Source organism: Orcinus orca, chromosome 14, assembly GCF_937001465.1.
Source record: "Orcinus orca chromosome 14, mOrcOrc1.1, whole genome shotgun sequence".
In the NCBI taxonomy this organism is placed as follows: Eukaryota; Metazoa; Chordata; class Mammalia; order Artiodactyla; family Delphinidae; genus Orcinus; species Orcinus orca.
The window spans coordinates 49,561,285-49,581,063 of NC_064572.1; the positions used below are offsets into that span (position 1 = coordinate 49,561,285).

The 19,779-nt window shown below is 35.0% G+C and overlaps 1 protein-coding gene across 1 annotated transcript in view; it reads left to right on the plus strand.

Annotated features, from left to right (window-relative positions):
• The window catches only part of PCDH15 (protocadherin related 15), a 711,784-nt gene that overhangs the window by 455,381 nt on the left and 236,624 nt on the right, over window positions 1-19,779 (plus strand). The window contains exon 14 of the mRNA XM_049696610.1: window positions 19,650-19,729. Coding sequence (XP_049552567.1) covers window positions 19,650-19,729 — 80 coding nt within the window. The remainder of the gene's footprint in view (window positions 1-19,649; window positions 19,730-19,779) is intronic.

A 19,779-nucleotide genomic window follows, 5' to 3' on the forward strand; every position in this document is an offset into this window, starting at 1 on the left:
GAGGTGCTGTGGATGGTGGGACAGGTGGACGCAGGTGATGATCTGTGGTTTGTATTCAGCCTGGAGGCAAAGATTCACGGGCAAGGAGAACAGCTTTATTTTGGCACCTCTCCTGCTCGGTATTTTCATCAAACACTTGGATGAAGACTTTTACAGCCTTTCATCACCCCATCTACCAATCTCTTTGCACCTGTATTCCTATGTTTTGTTTTTAATCCTGTAATTAAAAATGAACACTCCTTCTTCCTATCTAAACCGTTTCCTTCACTTGCATCCTATATCAATGCTTCTAAAGCCTCTGTAATGAAAGATGCATTTAAATAAATTATTTAAAAAATGAAAAAAATACAAGTAGCAAAGAATACAGCCTTTTTTTTTTTTTTAGATTAGAGTCAACAGATAGTAAATCACCTGGGCAAATCACTTAAAATTTTTCTAAACTACTCTAAATTTTACTCTGGAGAAATTTATTCTACCTTTTTTGTATCATCGTGATCCCCAGTAAGCACTTTGCAGAATGACACTGCTCCATAGACCATCCTTTGAGTAGAACTGGCTACAGTTTGCAAGGCCCAGTGCAAAATAAAAACACAGCACCTTTTAAGTGTGTCCTTTGTGCTGACCTGAAAGCACTCCACTAGATCATGTCCATTGCTCAAGGATATTGCTCAAGAATCATCCTTTTACCTTGCTGCATGTAAGAGTCTCTTACTCTGTCTGATCATTTTCACTAACATGAAAATCTGATACAGTAACTCCCAATTAAAGACAAAGCAACAACAAAAAATGTCCTTGATAAGCCACTCTAGCCACTTACCCATTTCTGTGTTTCCCTTCCCTGCAGAAACTTCTCAAGTATGGTATGCATACTTGCCTGGAGAAAGTCATCATCATTTTCTCTCTATTCTTTCTTGACCCCATTATAATCGGAATTTTAATAACACCAATCCATTGATATGGCTCTTTTTGTGGTCTCAATGCTCATTCCATTGTCAAATCAATTCCTCATCTTACTCTGTCCATCAATAAGATGTGATAGAGTTAATAATTCCTTTCTTATTTAAAAACTTATTTATTTGACTTCCAGTACACCAGTCTCCCGGTATTTTTCCCCACCTTCCCTGGCTGCTGTATCGCAGTCTATTTTGATGGTTTCTCTTCATTACCCTGACTCTTAAAAGTTAACATGCCTCAGGGCTCAAACTTCTAACCTCCTCTTTTCCTGTTTATAGTCACACCTAAGGTTATCTCATCTGTTCTAACGGGTTTAAATTGTTATATGCTCATAAATTCTAATTCATATCTCCAGCTTAGCTCACTAAAACTCTAGACCCATGTCCAACTATAAGATATATATATATATATTAGATATTAAATAAGATATTAAATATATATATACATTAGATATTAAATAAGAATCTCTCTTAGGTTGAGTTTCCAGAGAAGCAGACTTTGAGATAAAGATTCAGTTGTAGGATGTTTATTGGTTTGGAATTAACTCCTGTGGAAAGGAGAGGAAGAAAGCAGAATTAGGTTTAGGGAGAAGTTGAGCTTCAATGCAGTCCCAATAAAGACTTCCACTGACCCCCCCTGGAAAGCCTAGAGCTGATATTGGCCTTTATATAAAGGTAGGCCTTTTATATACTTGCATTAGTCAAATACAGGTTGCCTCAGAAAGCAATCTGACCTTGGGCAAGGAAGCTCTCTTCAGAAAAGGCATTGTTGGAAAAGAATATAAAAAAAGAATGTGTGTGTATATATATGTATGTGTGTGTATGTGTGTGTGTATCTATATATCTGAATCACTTTGCTGTACCACAGAAATTAACACAACATTGTAAATCAACTATACTTCAATTAAATAAAAGAAGAAGAAGAAAAGGTATTCTCTGAATAGTACCGACAACTGAAGCTTCTCAGTAGGCAACATTTCCAACATATAGGGGAATAATTTATTTTTTCTTTGAAGGGAGATTTGAGAGGCATATCATACTGTTATCACAGCATCTCAAAATTAATGTATTCTCTACTCAACACCTGGTTTTTCCCCTAATTCCAAGAAAACAACTGGTCCTCTTTCATTTTTCCTTCTCAGTAAATTGCAACCTCAGTTGTCCAAAATCTCAAGCCAAAACCCTTCAAGTCATCTCTGACTTTTCTCTTTCTCCATAGCCCTCTCTTATTTCCAGTCAATCCCAAAATATCTCCAGAGTTCTGTTTGTTTTCACTCTTACCGCTTTCTTCCTGATACTAGCCACCATCAACTTATGCCTAGATTATTGCAATTGATTTCTACTGGACTTTAATCTCACCCCTCTCTGGTCTATTACTCACACAACAGACAGAGTAATTGTTTGAAAAATTACCTAAAATAGCTTCACTTCTTTGTGAACATCATCCAATGGATTCCCAAATGACCCAGGATAAAAGATGATGTCCCTGTGACACCTACCTGACCTGATTTCCTAGTTCTCATCCTCTCAGCAATTCTGTTCCGGTCTCATTGGCCTCCTTGCACACTGCCTGACTCCTGCCTCAGGGCCCATTCACTTACCGTTTCCACTGTCTTAAGTTCTCTTTTCCCAGACATTCACATTCTTCCCTTCCTGTATGTTTCCGCTTGATTCTCCCTTAGCAAAATGGTCTTACTTGAGCACCTTACAGAAAATAACAATAACCGTCTCACTGTGCTTCATATCCACTTTACCCCATTTGCTTTCACTCTGCGTGCACTCTTACTTATTTATTATGTCAACTGTGCCAAATATTATATTAGGTCCACAGTGACAGACTCTGTTTTATTCACTGTTGTATCCTCAGTACCTAGAACAGTGCTTGGAATATATACTATGTAATCAATGAAAGTCTGTGGAATGTCAGGTGGATCTGATTTCAAGAAAGGCTCTTAGAACCAAGGTTTCAGACAAGTGTCATCAGTCTCTGGCAGTTTTGCCCCTCTTTGTATTGCTTAACTCTGTGTAGACTTTATTTTTAGGCAGTCTATAATTAGGGCATAGAGATGATAAAATAACATTCTTTTTCTTTTTTCATCTTATTCTTGATTAAATCTGAAATGAGGACTTGGGGTAATGGAGCCTCAAGATGAGGTAAAGGGGAATAAATGGATAAAGAGTTTTCTGAAAGAAAAGATACTGAAGTAATGAAATGCAATATACATCCCCTAGAAATTCCAAAAACATTAAAACATAATTTAAAAAAAACCTGCTTGAATATATTTAGAAATGGAAGGACAAATTTCATAAAGATTCATTTTAGCATTTCCTCCAGAGATTTTTTTTCTGGTTCCAATAATTTTATGCCTTTACGATTGGTTTACTGCTGTGCTTTTCTAAACAAAGATGTGAGTGGCAGACTAATGCAGAATTAACCAGCCCAAGATTTTATGGCTGCCAAAACTGAGAAACGCTGGCTTAGAGGAATATGGTCACCAAAGCAATAAAGTAGAATATGAGATCTTTATCTTTAATGGAATTTTATGGACAACCATAAAGCCATTGAGTGTAGTAATAAAGCCATATTTTGCAGAGCTGGGCAAGAGACATTTCAAATTGATCTTTTTTTCCCTATTTACAGCTATATTTCTAATCTTTACTCTTATTTCTATCATGTCTTTTCTTAAAGCCATGGAGGACTTTCTAGTTTTCTAGGTAACAGTCAGTTGATACTCCTTGGTCTCTTTTAATCGTATTTTATAGAAATGGTGAAGACCTACATTCATCAACAGCTTCTTATAGACAATTTTTAAACAATAGTTTATAACTTTAGTAGAAAGTGATTTTCATTTACTTCATGCCAGAAGACTCTTGTATGATCCAAAGAAAAGTCTGCAATTTCTAAACCTTCTTGATAAAAAGAGGGTTTTTTTGTTTCTTATTTTTGGTTTTTCTTTTTAATTAACCAGAAGTAAACCATTCTCCTCTTCCTAAGAGTTAAATAAAAATGGACTAATTTGAAATCTGGGCTTGAACGTGGAATACTTGCTTGGGCAACTATTTGAAAGCTACTGGTATTTTAATAGCAGTGATCAGTATTACCTTTAGTAACTTGGCAATAAATGATCCTCTGTGCTGTTTCTTAAATAAACCTCAGTTTATTGCATGCCTTGAAGCTGTTTATTTCTTCACATACTAACAGCTATTGTTGATTAAGGCTTAAGTATGTAAATGCTGTTATTTTCCTGAGATACTGATAAATAGAAAGGAACAAAAACAGTGTTCCTGAGATATACTCAATAAACAGCTAATAGGTGTCAGTTTTCTAGGAGAAACAACAGGAGATCCAATTGATGTTGAGAAGTGCCTATGGTGATTCTATGCTTAACTACCAGGAATTGGTTGATTTGGAGCTAAGAAAACAATTTATTTTAGGTTAAAAGAAAAAGTATTTGTATTAGAACAGTTACTTAAGAAAACTGAAGAATTCAATATCTCCTGTTCTAGTTTTGAATACTTTATATTTCACATGGATTCACAAAATCCCATAACAGTTTTAAAAAGGAAAGAAAAAGTCTTCATTTCTGCAGTCTTCTCCACTTACACACCTGCCTCACTCACGCAAAAGAAAAAAAGTTAAAATAAAAATTCCAGATTAAGAAGCATCTTTCAGAGATAGAGGCAGAATTATTTAATAATAAAAGTAGGCTTTGCAACAGACTTATTCCCTACAACCTATCCCCAAATAAAAGTAGTTCAGTTTTGATTTTGATAAACTAATGGTTAGACAGAGCAGCAAAATTTGATTGCCACTACAGTTCTCCTAACTTAACCAGCATGTGCTGGGTGATTTTGAATACAAGTCGCCTTTGTGAATCAAAAAGAAAAATTCAGAGGTGTGCTAAAAACAGCAAGTGGAAATGCCCCAGATGTTTATGCTTCCTTTTCCTTTGTTTAGTTTTATTTGTACAATTAATATGTATATATTCATAAATGCAATCATATCCATACATTATATTAGTTCTTTTTATGGCAGCTTTCTTTTATATTTTCTATTTTTGCTTTACTTTCCATTCTGTGTCTCCTTTCCCCCAGTTAGCTCTCCAGCACTTCCTCATCATATAAATCATTTTAACTGGTATGTTTCGATATTTTTCCATCATATCATGGTTATATATAATTATATAAAGCACAAATGTGTGTATGCATATGTTTACATATTCACACATAAACTACATACATAATACACATATATGTGTTTTGCCATTGTCATAAATATGTGTATATTTATTTTATGTTAAGTTTTCTTTTAAAATAATATACACTTACAGAAAAAAATGTAAGAATGGTACAAAAACATTTGAGACTAAGTTATCAGCATGATGTCTTATGACCACCAAACACAATTTCTAATTTCTATGAAAAGCATAGTCCCGTATATATAACCACAACAGAACCATTAAAATTAGGAAGTAACTTTGATACCTTACTACAATCTAACCCTCTGACTCCATTCAACTTTTGCCAGTTGCCCTGATAATGTCCTTTATAGCAAAGTGACCCAATCCAGGATCACAGGTGACCTTCAGTTGCCATGCCTCTTTACTCTCCTTAATCTGAAACAATCCTTCCTTGATGCTTTTGAAGATTGCAGTACACTTATTTTGTACAGCTTCCCTCAGTTTGGGTTCATTGATGCTTCTCATGAATAGGTTTAAGTTATGAATGTTTTTGGTAAGAATATCACCAAGAAGAGATGCTGCATCCATCTCACTGAATCCTATAAAAAAATAGTTTACATGTGTCCCATTACTGGTAATGTTACTCTTGAAAACTTGATCAAAGTTGCATCCGCCTTAAAGTATGTTGATGACTTACCTTAAGATTATATAAATGTTCTTTCCTCATTCATTTTCACCCATTATTTTAAAAAAACATTTATGTTCTTTAGCTGAATTATTTTTACAGTTGTTGGCAAATTATGATTTTATAATACCATGATGTCTTGTACATTTATGAGTTGGCATTCTACTATATACAAAAGCTTTCTTTTCCCCGCATGTATTTATTAATTTATTTATTGATATAAATATGAACTCATAGATTTCTGTTTTATTCGAGGAGTATAATCATTACTGTAATTATTTATTTTGGTGCTCAAATTATTCCACAGTTAGTCTTGATGAGCCCATTTAAGCAGGTTCTTGTGTTCTTTTAACATATCCACATCATTCTTTGAGCACTTAGCTATTTTCTAGCACAGCAAGATGTTCCAGACTCATTTTATACTTTTCTTATACCAGTACTGGATTTAACCATTTCTCTAAAAAGTTCTGGTTCCTTTAAGTGGGAAATAGCATTTATAAAGTAAGTACTGGGTGCACAGAATATTCTATGAGTTGTTATTGGGTATCTCTGCTTCCAGGCCCCACTCAATGGACAGAGCAAGGCAATATATGTATGTATATAAGACTGCATGTATGTATATGTTCAAAAAATATATATACACGAATGTGTGTGTGTATATATATATATATATATGTATGCACACACAAGTGTGTGCGATATATGCACCATACTCATTTGCATCTATGTTAATTTTATATTTACTATATGTGTATATATATACATATACATATATACATGTTATATGTAATATTATGTATTATAAATTTTATAGATTATACAAATATATATATATATCCATTAGTTCACACTAATAACTGAAAATGGGAAGCCTGGCTCTTGATTACCTTCAGTACATTACTTACTGAATGTAACCAGTCTTCTGTTTCTGACCCTCATTCTGATGCTCCCCTCACCTTTCACGTTCTGACATCACCTGCCTGCCATTCCTCTCCTTCCAACAATTCTCATCCTGCTTGGATTCTGAAATCCTGTACAGGGCCATGCAAACACCCTCCTTCCTGAGTTCAAGCTTCAACACTTCACACCATCACTTCACAAGACCTGCAGCTGCCACCATTCACTGAACTGTTGCTTTCTTCATTCCACTTATGTTGACATCCCACTGTAGACTGATGTCCCACTGTGTCCTTCTTGTGTTTACAGCACCAGAACCCTACAACACAGTCCCCCACAACAGGCCATGCAAATGCTCTAATAACCCTCTTTGGGTTTTGCAACCACACCAGGCCACCACTCCCACACTTACCCTCTCACAGAAGCACTGCTAATTTCCCTTGGGCTCTGACATCCCCTTCCAGCTGTTTGAATGCCTTCCTTTGCCCCACTTGGGTTTGCCCCAAGCCTATACCAGGCTGCTGTGACAACCCTTTAACAAGAAATATTCCCTTTGCTCTATTTAACTTCCAACGCCCCACTCAATCTCTGACTCCCCATGTCGGTCACTGCCAACAAGGTTTTGTTGTTCTCAGGTGACAGCTTTTCTACTTGTCTTGTTAAATTTATTCCTAAGTATTTTATTTTATTTTTAATTTTATTAAGTAGAATTTTTCCCTTAATTTCATTGTTGATTGTTTATCATTGGTGTATAGAAATACTGCAGATTTTTTAAATTGATCTTGTATCCTACATCCTTACTGAACTCATTTATTAGTCTAATAGTTGTTTTAGTTATAGGATTCTCTATTTAAAAGATCCTGTCATCTGCAAATGGAGATAGTTGTGCTTCTTCCTTTATGGATGACTTTTATTTCTTTTTCTCTCCTAATTATTCTAGCTAGTACTTTCAGTACTTTGTTATATAAAAGATTTGAGTAGAAATCTTTGTCTTATTACTGATTGTATGGGGAAAGCTTTTAGTCTTTCAACATTGATGCTAGTTGGTAGTTTTCCGTAGTTGTCCTTTATCAGGTTGAGGAAGTTCCCATATATCCCTAGTTTATTAAGTGTTTTTATCACAAAAAGGTATTGGATTTTGTCATACTTTCTCTGATTCTTCTGATATGATAATTTTTTCTTTATTTTATCTGTGTATTACATTAGTTGGTTTTCTTGTGTTGGAACAACTTTGTATACCTGTGATAAATCCTATTTGGCCATTGTGTATAATCATTTTTATGTATTGCTGAATTTGAATTGCTAGTATTTTGTTAACAGTTTTTACTTCTGTTTTCATCAGCTACACTGATCTGTGGCATTCTTTTCTTCGGGTACCTCTGTTTGGTTTTGGTATCAGGGTAATATAAACTTTATATAATTAGAAAGTGTTTCCTCTGTTATATTTTGGAAGAGATTGTGAAGATTGTGTGACTTCTTTAGATGATTGGTAGAATTTACTAATAAAGTCAGTTGGGCCTGGTCTTTTCTTTATGGGAAGTGGCTTTTTTTTTTTCTTAAATTACTAATCCAATCTTTTTACTTGTTTTTAGGTCTATTCAGATTTCCTTTATCATCTTGAATCAGTTTTGGTAATTGTGTATTTCTAGGAGTTTGTTCATTTCATCTAAGTTATTTAATATGCTGGTAAAATTTTTCATAACATTCCCTTATAATCTGTTTTATTGCTCTAAAGTCAGTAGTGATGCCCCCTCTTCCATTACTGTTATTAGTAATTTGAGTCTTCTCTCTTTTTTCTTAATCAATCTGACTAGAGGCTTGTCAATTTTGATCTTTTCAAAATACCAACTTTTGATTCCATTGATTTTTTTCTGTCATTTTCCTACTTTTATTTCATTAACTGCCACTCTAGTTTTTATGATTTCTTGTCCTCTGCTTGCTTTAGTTTTATTTTGCTCTCTTTTTTCACTGTCTTAAGATGAAAAGTTATTGATTTGAGAACTTTTCCCTTTTTAGATACAGATGTTTATAACTCTAAAATTTTCGCTAAGAACTGCCATTGCTTAAGTTTTAGTGTGGTTGTCTTTTTTTTTTTTCCCTCATTTGTTTAGAAATGTTTTCTAATTTTCTTTGTATTTTCTATTTTACCCACTGGATATTTAGGAGTCCCTTGTTTAATTTTCACATATTTGTGAATTTTGCAATTTTCTTTGTGTTATTGATTTCTAATTTCATTCCATTGTGGACAGAAAGAAATGTCAGGCTTCTCAGATGCTGGGCTTCTGCAACATGGAGCTGGAGTTGGCCAGTACCTCTAGGGCAGACACCATAATCTTAGGCTGGATCTCTGGGGGAGAAGGAGTCCTAGGATCCTGGCTGCACCTCCAAGAAGTAGAGCTCCCATGATGCAGTGCTGGCTGGGGGTTGCAAGGAAACAGCTTATTGCTCAAATGCCACAGACTTGTCCTTCTGACTGAGATTTAATAGATTTTCTTAAAGCAGTGTTTCTCCAGATACTGTATACTTTTAGAACAATTTACAGAAACTTTAATTTTTATAACTATTTTTTTTTAGTAGTTAGAGTTTTCTTAGTGGAATAGGGTCCACAGAGCTCCTCATTCTGTCATTCCAGAAATGTCACCATTGTGTACTCCATTCTCACTCATTTTTTAATGAAAATATCAACTGCAGAAATATATTAAGAGGATAATCTTGACAATATATTTATGGGTTTAGAATAATGCATATTAGATATTGTTTTTTATGAATCATGGATTCCACTGAATTTGTCCTTTTTAGCTCCAAGTGTTGATGACTGATTTTTTCATCATTTTCTTATGCCCCAGCCCCAAGCCTGTCCTTGATCCTCCATGATCAATTGATTAATTAACAAAGATCGAACATTCTGATACATTTTCAAACATTTACTGGAGATTTATTTTGCTATTTAGTAAGACGTAAACTGGATGAGAGAGAGAACAAGCAGTGCTAAAGTCGCCATGCAATATTGTAGATGACACATTTTGTAGGTAAGACAACGAAAAAAATGAATTTTCAGGTAGTTAGGGAGAAATTTTGTTTTACCTGTTTGCTGATATGGTAACATATCATGTGTCCTACGTTGTCCAGTCATCCATAAGAATGAATCCTACTGATACCTGAAGGGTATGCTCTTTGAAAAACAACACTTTACAGATTTTTTTCTGAATTGTATTATGTATTTTTCATCTTTCTAAATATTAACATTAATAGTAAGTATTTATTAAGTACATGCTATGCACTAAGCTGCATTCTAGATGTGGGCTATTTCATTTAATCATCACGGGAGCCCTGAGTTAGATGCCATTTTATTTGAATATCGTACATGGAGTCACTGGGACATAAACAGGTTTAGTGACTTGCCCAAAATTATGTAGCTAATAAGTGACAGATTTCATTCCTAATTTTTTCTACTCCAAATCCCAAGATCTTAGCTACAACTTAAATTAATTCCTTCAGCAATACTTTTTATTTGAATAGAATTTTCTAAACATTTTATTGCTTCATTTGATTCTATATCAACTATATAGAATATATATTTCAAGTGTTATTAATTCCTATTATATTTTATGGTTGAGAATATAGGTCCAATGACACACCCCAGTTCAGGTAGTTAAAAGTGAGATAATTAGAACTAGACCCTTAATCTTGTGATTACTGGCTCTGGTTTATTTTTAGAAGTGTATGCTTAACCAAAGTATACTAAACATTATTTAACTCTCAGTATTTATGTCATAAATGATAAGAATTTTCTCAAAGGTGGCGACTGTATTGAATAACTTATCCCTGATTCCTAGCATTAAATATTTTGTTTATAATAGTTGCCCAAAACATTTTTTTTTTGCCTTACTGAACTCAGGATACTGTGACTAGTTCCTAAATTAGATTCCATATTTATATCAACAGATGGTACTGTGATATTTGAGGCTTAATTAACAATTAACCTCTGACCTCATGCTAATTTATCATATCTTTTTTAAGGTAGATTTTTCTGCTTGTTCCCCTCAATACTGTCACACCATTAACTATATGCTTGCTTCATTCAGTTTGCCTGGGTCTATTAACACTATTATTTTGAAAATAAATCTGTTTTTAACGTACTGAAGTCTGGGAAAACTAGCTAGTTAGAATTGTACGTAGGTTCTGAGGTTGGACTTGAGAAACCCTGGCACTAAAGTGCAAAAGTTTAAGTGTAGGATTTGTAGGTCTCTGGACCTTTATAAGCCTGAGAAAGACAACAACAACAAAAGCACTTCAATTTATTTAAAACTGAAAATAGCCACCTTACAGAAAGATATATTTTAGCTTTTAAAATGTTTCTGAATTGTATCTATTCAGTGTATTACCAAGTGTTGAATGTTGTAAACTGGCCAGAGCCAATGTCTTTATACAATAATTAGATTATTCTTGACTATTATGAAGTAGCTACCAATAGGTGGTGGTAAAATATGATTAGTGTTCTCTGTCACAACTTTGCTACTGCTTAGAGAAGTATGTCTCAGGCCAAATACTATGACACGTGTACATTTTATTAGCAAGTAAGACTTTCCTTTCATGTATCTGAAAACATCTTACAATTAAGTTCACTTTAGGCAAACGGAACAGTATTTTAGCAACAGAACTCAGTTAATATTTAGTTAGTATCAGGCAATAAGAAACTCCGAATCATTAGGTGGAACTCATGGAATCAACTTTTGGGTTCTGTTCCAAAAGACAAAGGACTCCTTGGGTCCTTACACTTTGTTCATACAATCCACATTATCCTTAACTTCTCATTTCAGCCCTTGTTATTCATGTGGAACATTTATTAATGTAATAAGGAAATCTTCTGGTGGTTAGAGGTAAAGATATGTGAAATACTAGTTCACTAATGTTCACTAATGTTCACTAATACTAGTTCACTAATGTTCACTAATACCCCTTTGGAATATGTTTTGACATAAGTCATTTATTCTTAAGATGTAGAATAAAAGTAACATGCACACACACATTCACCCACACACACACACACACACACACACACACACACACACACACACACACCTCTCTTTTCTGTCTTGAGTTTGGAAGAAATTGAAAGAGACAGACACAGAGTATGTAAGATGGATATCAAAGCAAGATATTTTTTCTAACTGTAAATATAGTTGAGTGGAGTATAATACAAAACTGGGCACTACACTTCCTACTTCCTTCATTGCACTAAATTTATCCTCCCAGGCACAGGAAGTGCAAAGGTGGACCCACACTGTAAGTACTAAGGCATATCAGTAACAAAGCAGAAAGCATATCTGACTTCATGGAGCTTACATTCTAGTAGAAGAAAATTCACAAAATACATAAATGAGTTATATAGAATTTTAGAAGGTGATAGTGCTATGAGGAAAAATACAGGAGGGAAAGTGGTGAGTGAGTACATGGGGGATTGCAATTTGATCAGTGATGATTTCACTGACGTGACATTAGCAAAGAGCTGAAGAAGATGAGAGAGGTTGAGCCACCTGATTATCTGGGGAAGGTACAAGTACAAAGACCCTGAAGTTCAGGCCTGCCTGGCGTGCTTGAGGAAGAGCAAAGATACTAGTGGGACTGGAATAAAGTAAGTGAGAAGGAAAATTGTAGAAATGAAACCATCAGGTAATTGGGAAGGTGTGGAGATAAGTACTCTGAGTGAAATCAAGTACTGATGGCAGAATTTGAGTAGAGCAATGTCAAGAATACACTTCAAATTTTAAAGGAACATTCTAGATTCTCTATCGAGAATAGTCCATGGTGCAGGCATGTAAGAAATTATGGAAATTAGTTTAAATTTTATTTCAGTAGTCCAGACTAGGCTTGGAGTGATATTTCTGGAAATGGTGAGAAGAGGTTTCAACCTCGTATTTTGCAGCTAGAAACTACAGGATTCATTGATGATTGGATGTGGAAGGAAGACATAAGTTAACAAGGCTACTAATATATGGCTTGTGCAACTAGAAGGATTGATTTTCCATTAACCAGAATAAAAAAAATGTCAAAGGAGTAATTCAGTTTTGGACATGTTAAATTTGAAATGTCTTTTGACATGTAATTGAAGCTATTGAGTAGAGAGTTGGGTATGATTTTTAGGGAAGAGATATGGACTAAAAATATACATTTGAAGTCTTGAGCTTTTTAAATGCTGCGTAAAACTTTGAGGTTGGATGAGATTCTTAAGGGAGTGAATGTAAAAGACATCCAAAGACTAATTTTGCTGAGGAGAAGAAGACCAGGAATGGAGACCCAGAGGAACGTGTGTCCTGGAAACTAAGGGTAGAAATTGTATTAGGGAGAAGGCAGAGATCAGTTATGTCTGATCTAATGTCTATGCTACTGATAGGTCCAATGAAAAATAGGCCAACAAAGCTAAGAAACAAGCAAAAACAAGGATTGTGAATTGATCAATGGTTTTACTGATAAGTAATTTATTGGTGATGTTGAAAAGAGCAGTTTCAGTGCAGTAGTTGTGGGAGGTTTAGAAGTATGATTAAAATTATTTTAGAGAGGATGAGAAGAGAACAATTAGAAAAAGTAGAATGCAAAACTCTTTCCCCATATCTTGCCCTAGATGGGAGATCAGACAGTACATTATCAGTAATAGGAGGAAAGATGTAGTGTATAATTACAGGATTGTTTATATATACATATATATATAAAATTCGGAGTGCTTGCAGAAAATTGCTTCAATCTTCTCAGTGAAACAGTAATCAGGATCACCAGCTGAGAATAAAGATGGGGTAGGATAAGCTGGAGACCTGAGGAGAAAGTGTTAATAATCATAATCATATACGAAGAGAGAAAGTGAATGAAGTAGCCAAATATAGTATAATAAATGGACAGGATGAAAGGTCTTAAGGGATGCTCATGTAATACAGTGTCATTCTAGATTAGCTGCATTTTTAAGTTTCAGATGTGCTATATTTGCATATTATTTACTTTTTTTAAAGTAAATTGAATAAACTGACTTTTTTACATAAATGAACTTATCTCAGAAAGGAAATTTTATATCAGAATGATAAACGACAAAACACTACTTGACATAAAAATAAAAAGATTAAGTCATACTAAAATATATTCATAAACATTATTACTTTGTTAAAAGACCAATAATTTAATCCCAGGAGTGCACACACATTTTTGGAAAAACTGCTGTCCTGAATTGAAAGCTTCAGTTCCTGCTCTCAAGCAGTTTAATAACATAAATCAGAACTTGTTTGCCTAAGTGAGAAAAGAAAAGACCATCTAAATATGTTCATTTTATCTATTTTAGAATCCCTATGGGCAAGTACTTTGTCTTAACGTCCTGTGAAATGTGTAGAATCATTCTGTGTGCATAAAGTGCACTCTACCAGATGGTATTTGGTGGTTGTGTTCATCTTTAACATGAACAGAATATTAGTTTATAAAAGATTTGTTTTCTTTTTCAAAATTCCTATTTTCCAGTCTCTAAGCACACTGCTTATTTAGATAAATCCTTTTGGGTTCCTGTTGGTGCTTCTGAAAAATGGGTGACTTGAATTTAGATGCAGTGGGTAATCTGCTTGAGCAGACTAGAAGGAAGAGTTGGTTCAATCTTTAAAGATACTCTTGTGGCCTCTCCCGTTGCGGAGCACAGGCTCCGGACGCACAGGCTCAGCAACCATGGCTCACGGGCCCAGCTGCTCTGCGGCATGTGGGATCTTTCTGGACCAGGGCACAAACCTGTGTCCCCTGCATCGGCAGGCGGACTCTCAATCACTGCGCCACCAGGGAAGCCCTTTAAAGATACTCTTTGTCAAGCAATAATAAAGGAAAAACTTGCTTTATTTTAGTTCACATGCTGTAAACATGTATCAGCAAACCAATGACTCAATTGCATTACTTGCTAGCTATCCAAAGTGAGCGTCAGTCAATCATTTAACCTGAGGTTAAATAACTCAGGTTGTTTACCTGAGGCCAAGCAAAACCTGAGCAAGTCTTCCAGGTACTTGCTCTTCCTCAAACTCATTAGGCATGTATCCACCTCAGGACCTTTTAACTTGCTCTGCCCTCCACCTGGAGGGCCCTTCCCCACACGACTTGCTCTCTCACCTTTTACAAACGTTTGCCAATTTTTTTTTAACATCTTTATTGGAGTATAATTGCTTCACAATGTTGTGTTAGTTGCTGCTGTACAACAAAATGAATCAGCTGTACGTATACATGTATCCCCATATCCCCTCCCTTTTGTGTCTCCCTCCCACCCTCCCTATTCCACCCCTCTAGGTGATCACAAAGCACCTAGCTGATCTCCCTGTGCTATGCAGCTGCTTCCCAGTAGCTATCTATTTTACATTTGGTAGTGTATATATGTCCATGCTACTCTCCTACCTCGTCCCAGCTAACCCTTCCCCCTCTCTGTGTCCTCAAGTCCATTCTCTATGTCTATGTCTTTATTCCTGTCCTGCCAAATTTTTACATTTTTCTGATAGCTTTCCTGGTAACCTCTTTGTAAGTGCAAACTCTCACCCTACCCTTCCATATGTCCTTCCTGAATTGTTTTATATTTTTGTAGCACTTATATGGATCTGAAAACCATATTATATAAATATATGTTAATTATATATATATAATTTTATATATAAATTATATATAACTATAATATATATTCTATATAAATAATTATATATAATATATTCTATATAAATACCTATAAATTGATAATTATTTTATTTTTTCTCTGACTCCCACACTACAGTGTAAGCTGCACAAAGGAAACATTTTTGTCTGTGTTGTTCTCTGCTGAAGTCCCAGTGCTTAACACAGTGTAGCTATTTAATAAATATTTGTTGAATTAATAAGTGAATATTGTTGTTGATATTGAAGTTAGGTATCTTGCCTGAGAGATAATATATAACCAGGTCTGGAACCCAGGTGCTTGGCTGCAGAGCCTACCCAGTGAACTCTATGATAAGCCCAGGGGAGATGCCTACTGTTATACTTCTCTCAGATCTTGAGTAAAGGGCTCGTATCAGAATTGACTAATCAAAAATAAAGGCATAAGAAATGTTTTTGTACTAAGGCTGAGTAATTCCTATCTGTTATATTATGGAAAATATTAACTAATAGTAGACTCTCCTTTTTAAAGATGAAACAGTCACTATTATCTCTAGATTAAAAAAAAAAGGTGTATCTTCCAATTAATTATACAGAACTCTAATTGGAATGGTGACAGAGAGAGTAATAGAATTGAAGTCTTCTGCATTTCCCTTTTGACTATAAGGTTATTGCAAGGCTTAAAAGAGATAAGGCATGCAGATATAATGTCTGACATCTAATAAGCAGTCAGAAAATTTTAACTTAAGGATTCACTATTCTATATCATATATAAATCTCTGCCCATCATGTAGAGAAGGCTGGCTAGACTCATATATAGAAAAAAAACCTATTTTAAAAATGTTTTTAGAAATATATTTTAGGTCACACATATGCACATTATCAAATCTTAATACTCCAAGAATTATTGTTTCTGCTGATTTTTCCAATTATTATGAATTATTTCTCCCTTTTGATGTTGGTACATAGAGATACATGGTATTTAAACAAGTGCTAACACATGTAATGGATAGATTTCAGAACTCTGATCTAGACAGCACCATTCCCCCTTGTTTAGTTGACTGAGAAATTATGAATCCTCCCTAATTACTACACTGTTTGCCACAGATCCTGAAACAACAACAAAGGATTGGCTAAGAGGATAAAAAGAAGAAAACAATCAAATAGAATTAGCTTCTAAATCCTGGGTCTTCAAAGTTTCCAGTAAGGGCACAACCTCACATGTGAATGAAATAGGCAAATTATTGACTCTAACAATCCTTAAAAGTTTGAGGTATTTAAATGGTCAAACAAAACTGAAGAAATATTCCACAGTACCTCAGGGACCGAAAGTAATTAATTGGGCTGAAAAAAACACTGAGAGTCCTCTAGGAATTCCTCTCTATTTTTATTTTAGTAACTTAACAAAATAATGACTTGTATAAACAAAGTAACAGCATTCACAGTGCTCTCATCCCACAAAAATAATATTAAATATTAGAGTAGATCTGATACATTAGAAGAAAGGTTTAACATTAATCTGGATTTAAAGTTGTTTACACAAAGTTATCTTGCTTCAGAATATTTCTTCTGGCTTTTATGAAAACACAAGACAATAAATTTTCTCTCAAAAACAACAATAACCACATACCAAAAACAAAGAAATTGATAATGTCTATAACAATATGACATTAAAATGACTGATTGAAAGAGGAAAACAACAGAAAACATTTAGTGTGAACTTTTTAGTGATAAAATGTAGTCTCCAGATACAGCATAATTCTGTGTTTCTCCAGTAAGTTAACCGAGTATCATTATTTGTAGTTCCATTTTATCTTTTTTATTAATACTTGTCTGGAAAAGGACAAAAAACAAGGGGAAAATATCAACCATGTACTATTAATCCCATTGACTGTGTGTAGGTGTTTATTTTGTTTCTCACTCTCTGCCCTTGCCCTTACATTATAATTAATTTAATGAAATTTAAAATTTTAGATTTAATTTGAATGTTTCAAAGGTATTATCATAAGTAGTTTATTATTTCATTATATTTTACTATTTTATTCTATTTGTGTGTGTGTGTGTGTGTGTGTGTGTGTGTGTAATAATGGATAATAATGCCATAGCCTTACTAAAAAATAAAATCTTGGCCTGGGAAAAATGGTTACTTTGCTTAATTAAAAATGGGCTGTGGGGCTTCCCTGGTGGCGCAGTGGTTGAGAGTCCGCCTGCCGATGCAGGGGACACGGGTTCGTGCCCCAGTCCGGGAGGATCCTGCATGCCACGGAGCGGCTGGGCCCGTGAGCCATGGCCGCTGAGCCGGTGCGTCCGGAGCCTGTGCTCCACAATGGGAGAGGCCACAGCAGTGAGAGGCCCGTGTACCGCAAAAAAAAAAAAAAAAAAGGGCTGCGGTGAAGGTGCAAAGGAGAAAGCAGGAGCACTAGTCAGATGGTTATTACATAATCCATGAGGGAGATGGTATTTGGAGTTCAGAGACAGCCAGATAACTGCAGATATTCTAAATATAGACTCAATGGAATTTACGGAGGATTACCCTGGGGAGTAAGAATGTTCAGTTAAGGTCAAGCAAGTAGAAGGATGTAGTTTCTGCTATTTACTGAGATAATGAATACTGAAAGCAGCAGGTTGTTGTCTTCTTGAGCAGTGGGAGAGTAGCAGAGAGAGATCAGGATTGGGGAGTTTTAACATTTAAAATTGGGGGTGTTTATAATTGATCTAATTGGGGATCAAACAGGCAATTGGATATAGGTCTGAAATTCAGAGGACAGGGCTGGTTTAGAGATATGAGAGTCTTCAACATAGAAAGAGTTTTAAAGCTCTGCAGCTGGATGAGGTTGACAAAGTAAGTGAAGTCCAAGAACAAACCTTTGGAGCATCCTATGTAAATATGTCTTATAGATGAGGAAAAATCAGCCAAGGAAAAGAGGTAGTAGCTGATAAGGTAGAATTAAAAGCAGGAGAATAGGATGTTACGGAAGCCATGTGAAGGAAGTGTTTTATGGAGGAGACACTTTTAACTAATCCTACAAAGCTTCTCCCACAAAACCTGGCATTTAGTAAATATTACGTTATTACTCAGTTGTCCCTGGACTCTGGAGTTTATGTGGTCCAAGAGAGGTTTCTGGCCACCCATCCACTGTGGTAGTTGATAGGGCTGTCCCATGACCAGGGCTCTGAAATCCATGTCAAAGCCATCTAACCTACCTGCAGAAACGGTGCTCCCTGTTGGTCAGGACATGGGATTTCATAATCAGCCTCTTATGGCTGGAATGGTTATTGTCCGGTGTTTGAAAAGACCCAACATAACCACCACTTTTGTAGGTCCTGCCAACTTCAGGGCAGTGCCTGCCCATCAGAGAGGTTGGTATCTCTGCCAGCCGAGTAACTTATAAATAAACAAGATTTCCCCTCCCCCTGGGGTCATGCTTAGGCAGATCCCTCGCCCATCCCTTTTATATCATCCAGATTTCTTTCTTCACCCAAGTCTTCCATAAGGGGACTTAATGGATAATTGAAAAGGAAATTATTGGATATTTTAGATGGTAAAATCCCAGACTCCAGTGCCACAATATACAGTGTGTATCTTTATTTTGGGTAAGAGAAACTCAGAACTCAAAGTCAGAAGCTGTAGATTTTTTCTACTATGACTTGAGTGAAAAAGGGAAAAAAAGGTTAATATTTACTGAAATTTACAATATGCCAGATTTAGTCTGTGTTTTAATATAGATTATTTCACTTAAACCTCTCAACATCTATTAACTTTTATATTGTTATAGTTCTCATTTTACAAATGAAGAAATTAAGAAACAATCACACAATTAGTAAATGGAGCCCAGTTTTTTATTCAGGCTCTCTGGCTTCAGATTCAGAATTCTTAACCATAAAGCTTTGCAGACAATATATTCTGAGCAGAAAAAGAAAAAATAGTGCATTAAATAATTTCTTGACACTGTAAACATTTATGTAGACTCCAACATATTTGTTTGAATTATTCATATAAAATTAAATAAGTAAACCATAGGAAAATCATTACTGTATTTCTCTACCAGATAAGATTATGAATACATTCAGGAGATATTATTCTTATTCATTGTTACAACTTTCAGATGACATAAAATGACAGAAATGCTGGGATCAGATATGAAATTCTTTATTTTACATCTAGCCATTTGCCCGTGTTTTCATCTTTATACTTTAAGGTATCATGGATCTTCTGTGCTATTAGTTTCAAGTTTCTATATTATACTGTACTGAATGGAAGACATACCAATTACTTGATAATTAAAGTATGTTTTCTCTCTGAAGGCAACTGATCGAGAGGGAGATCCAATAACATATGCCATTGAGAAAGGAGATCCACAGCGAGTTTTTAATCTTTCAGAAACGTAAGTTAAAAATAATTTCTAAATTTATTTTTCTTTTTAAAATGTTAAAC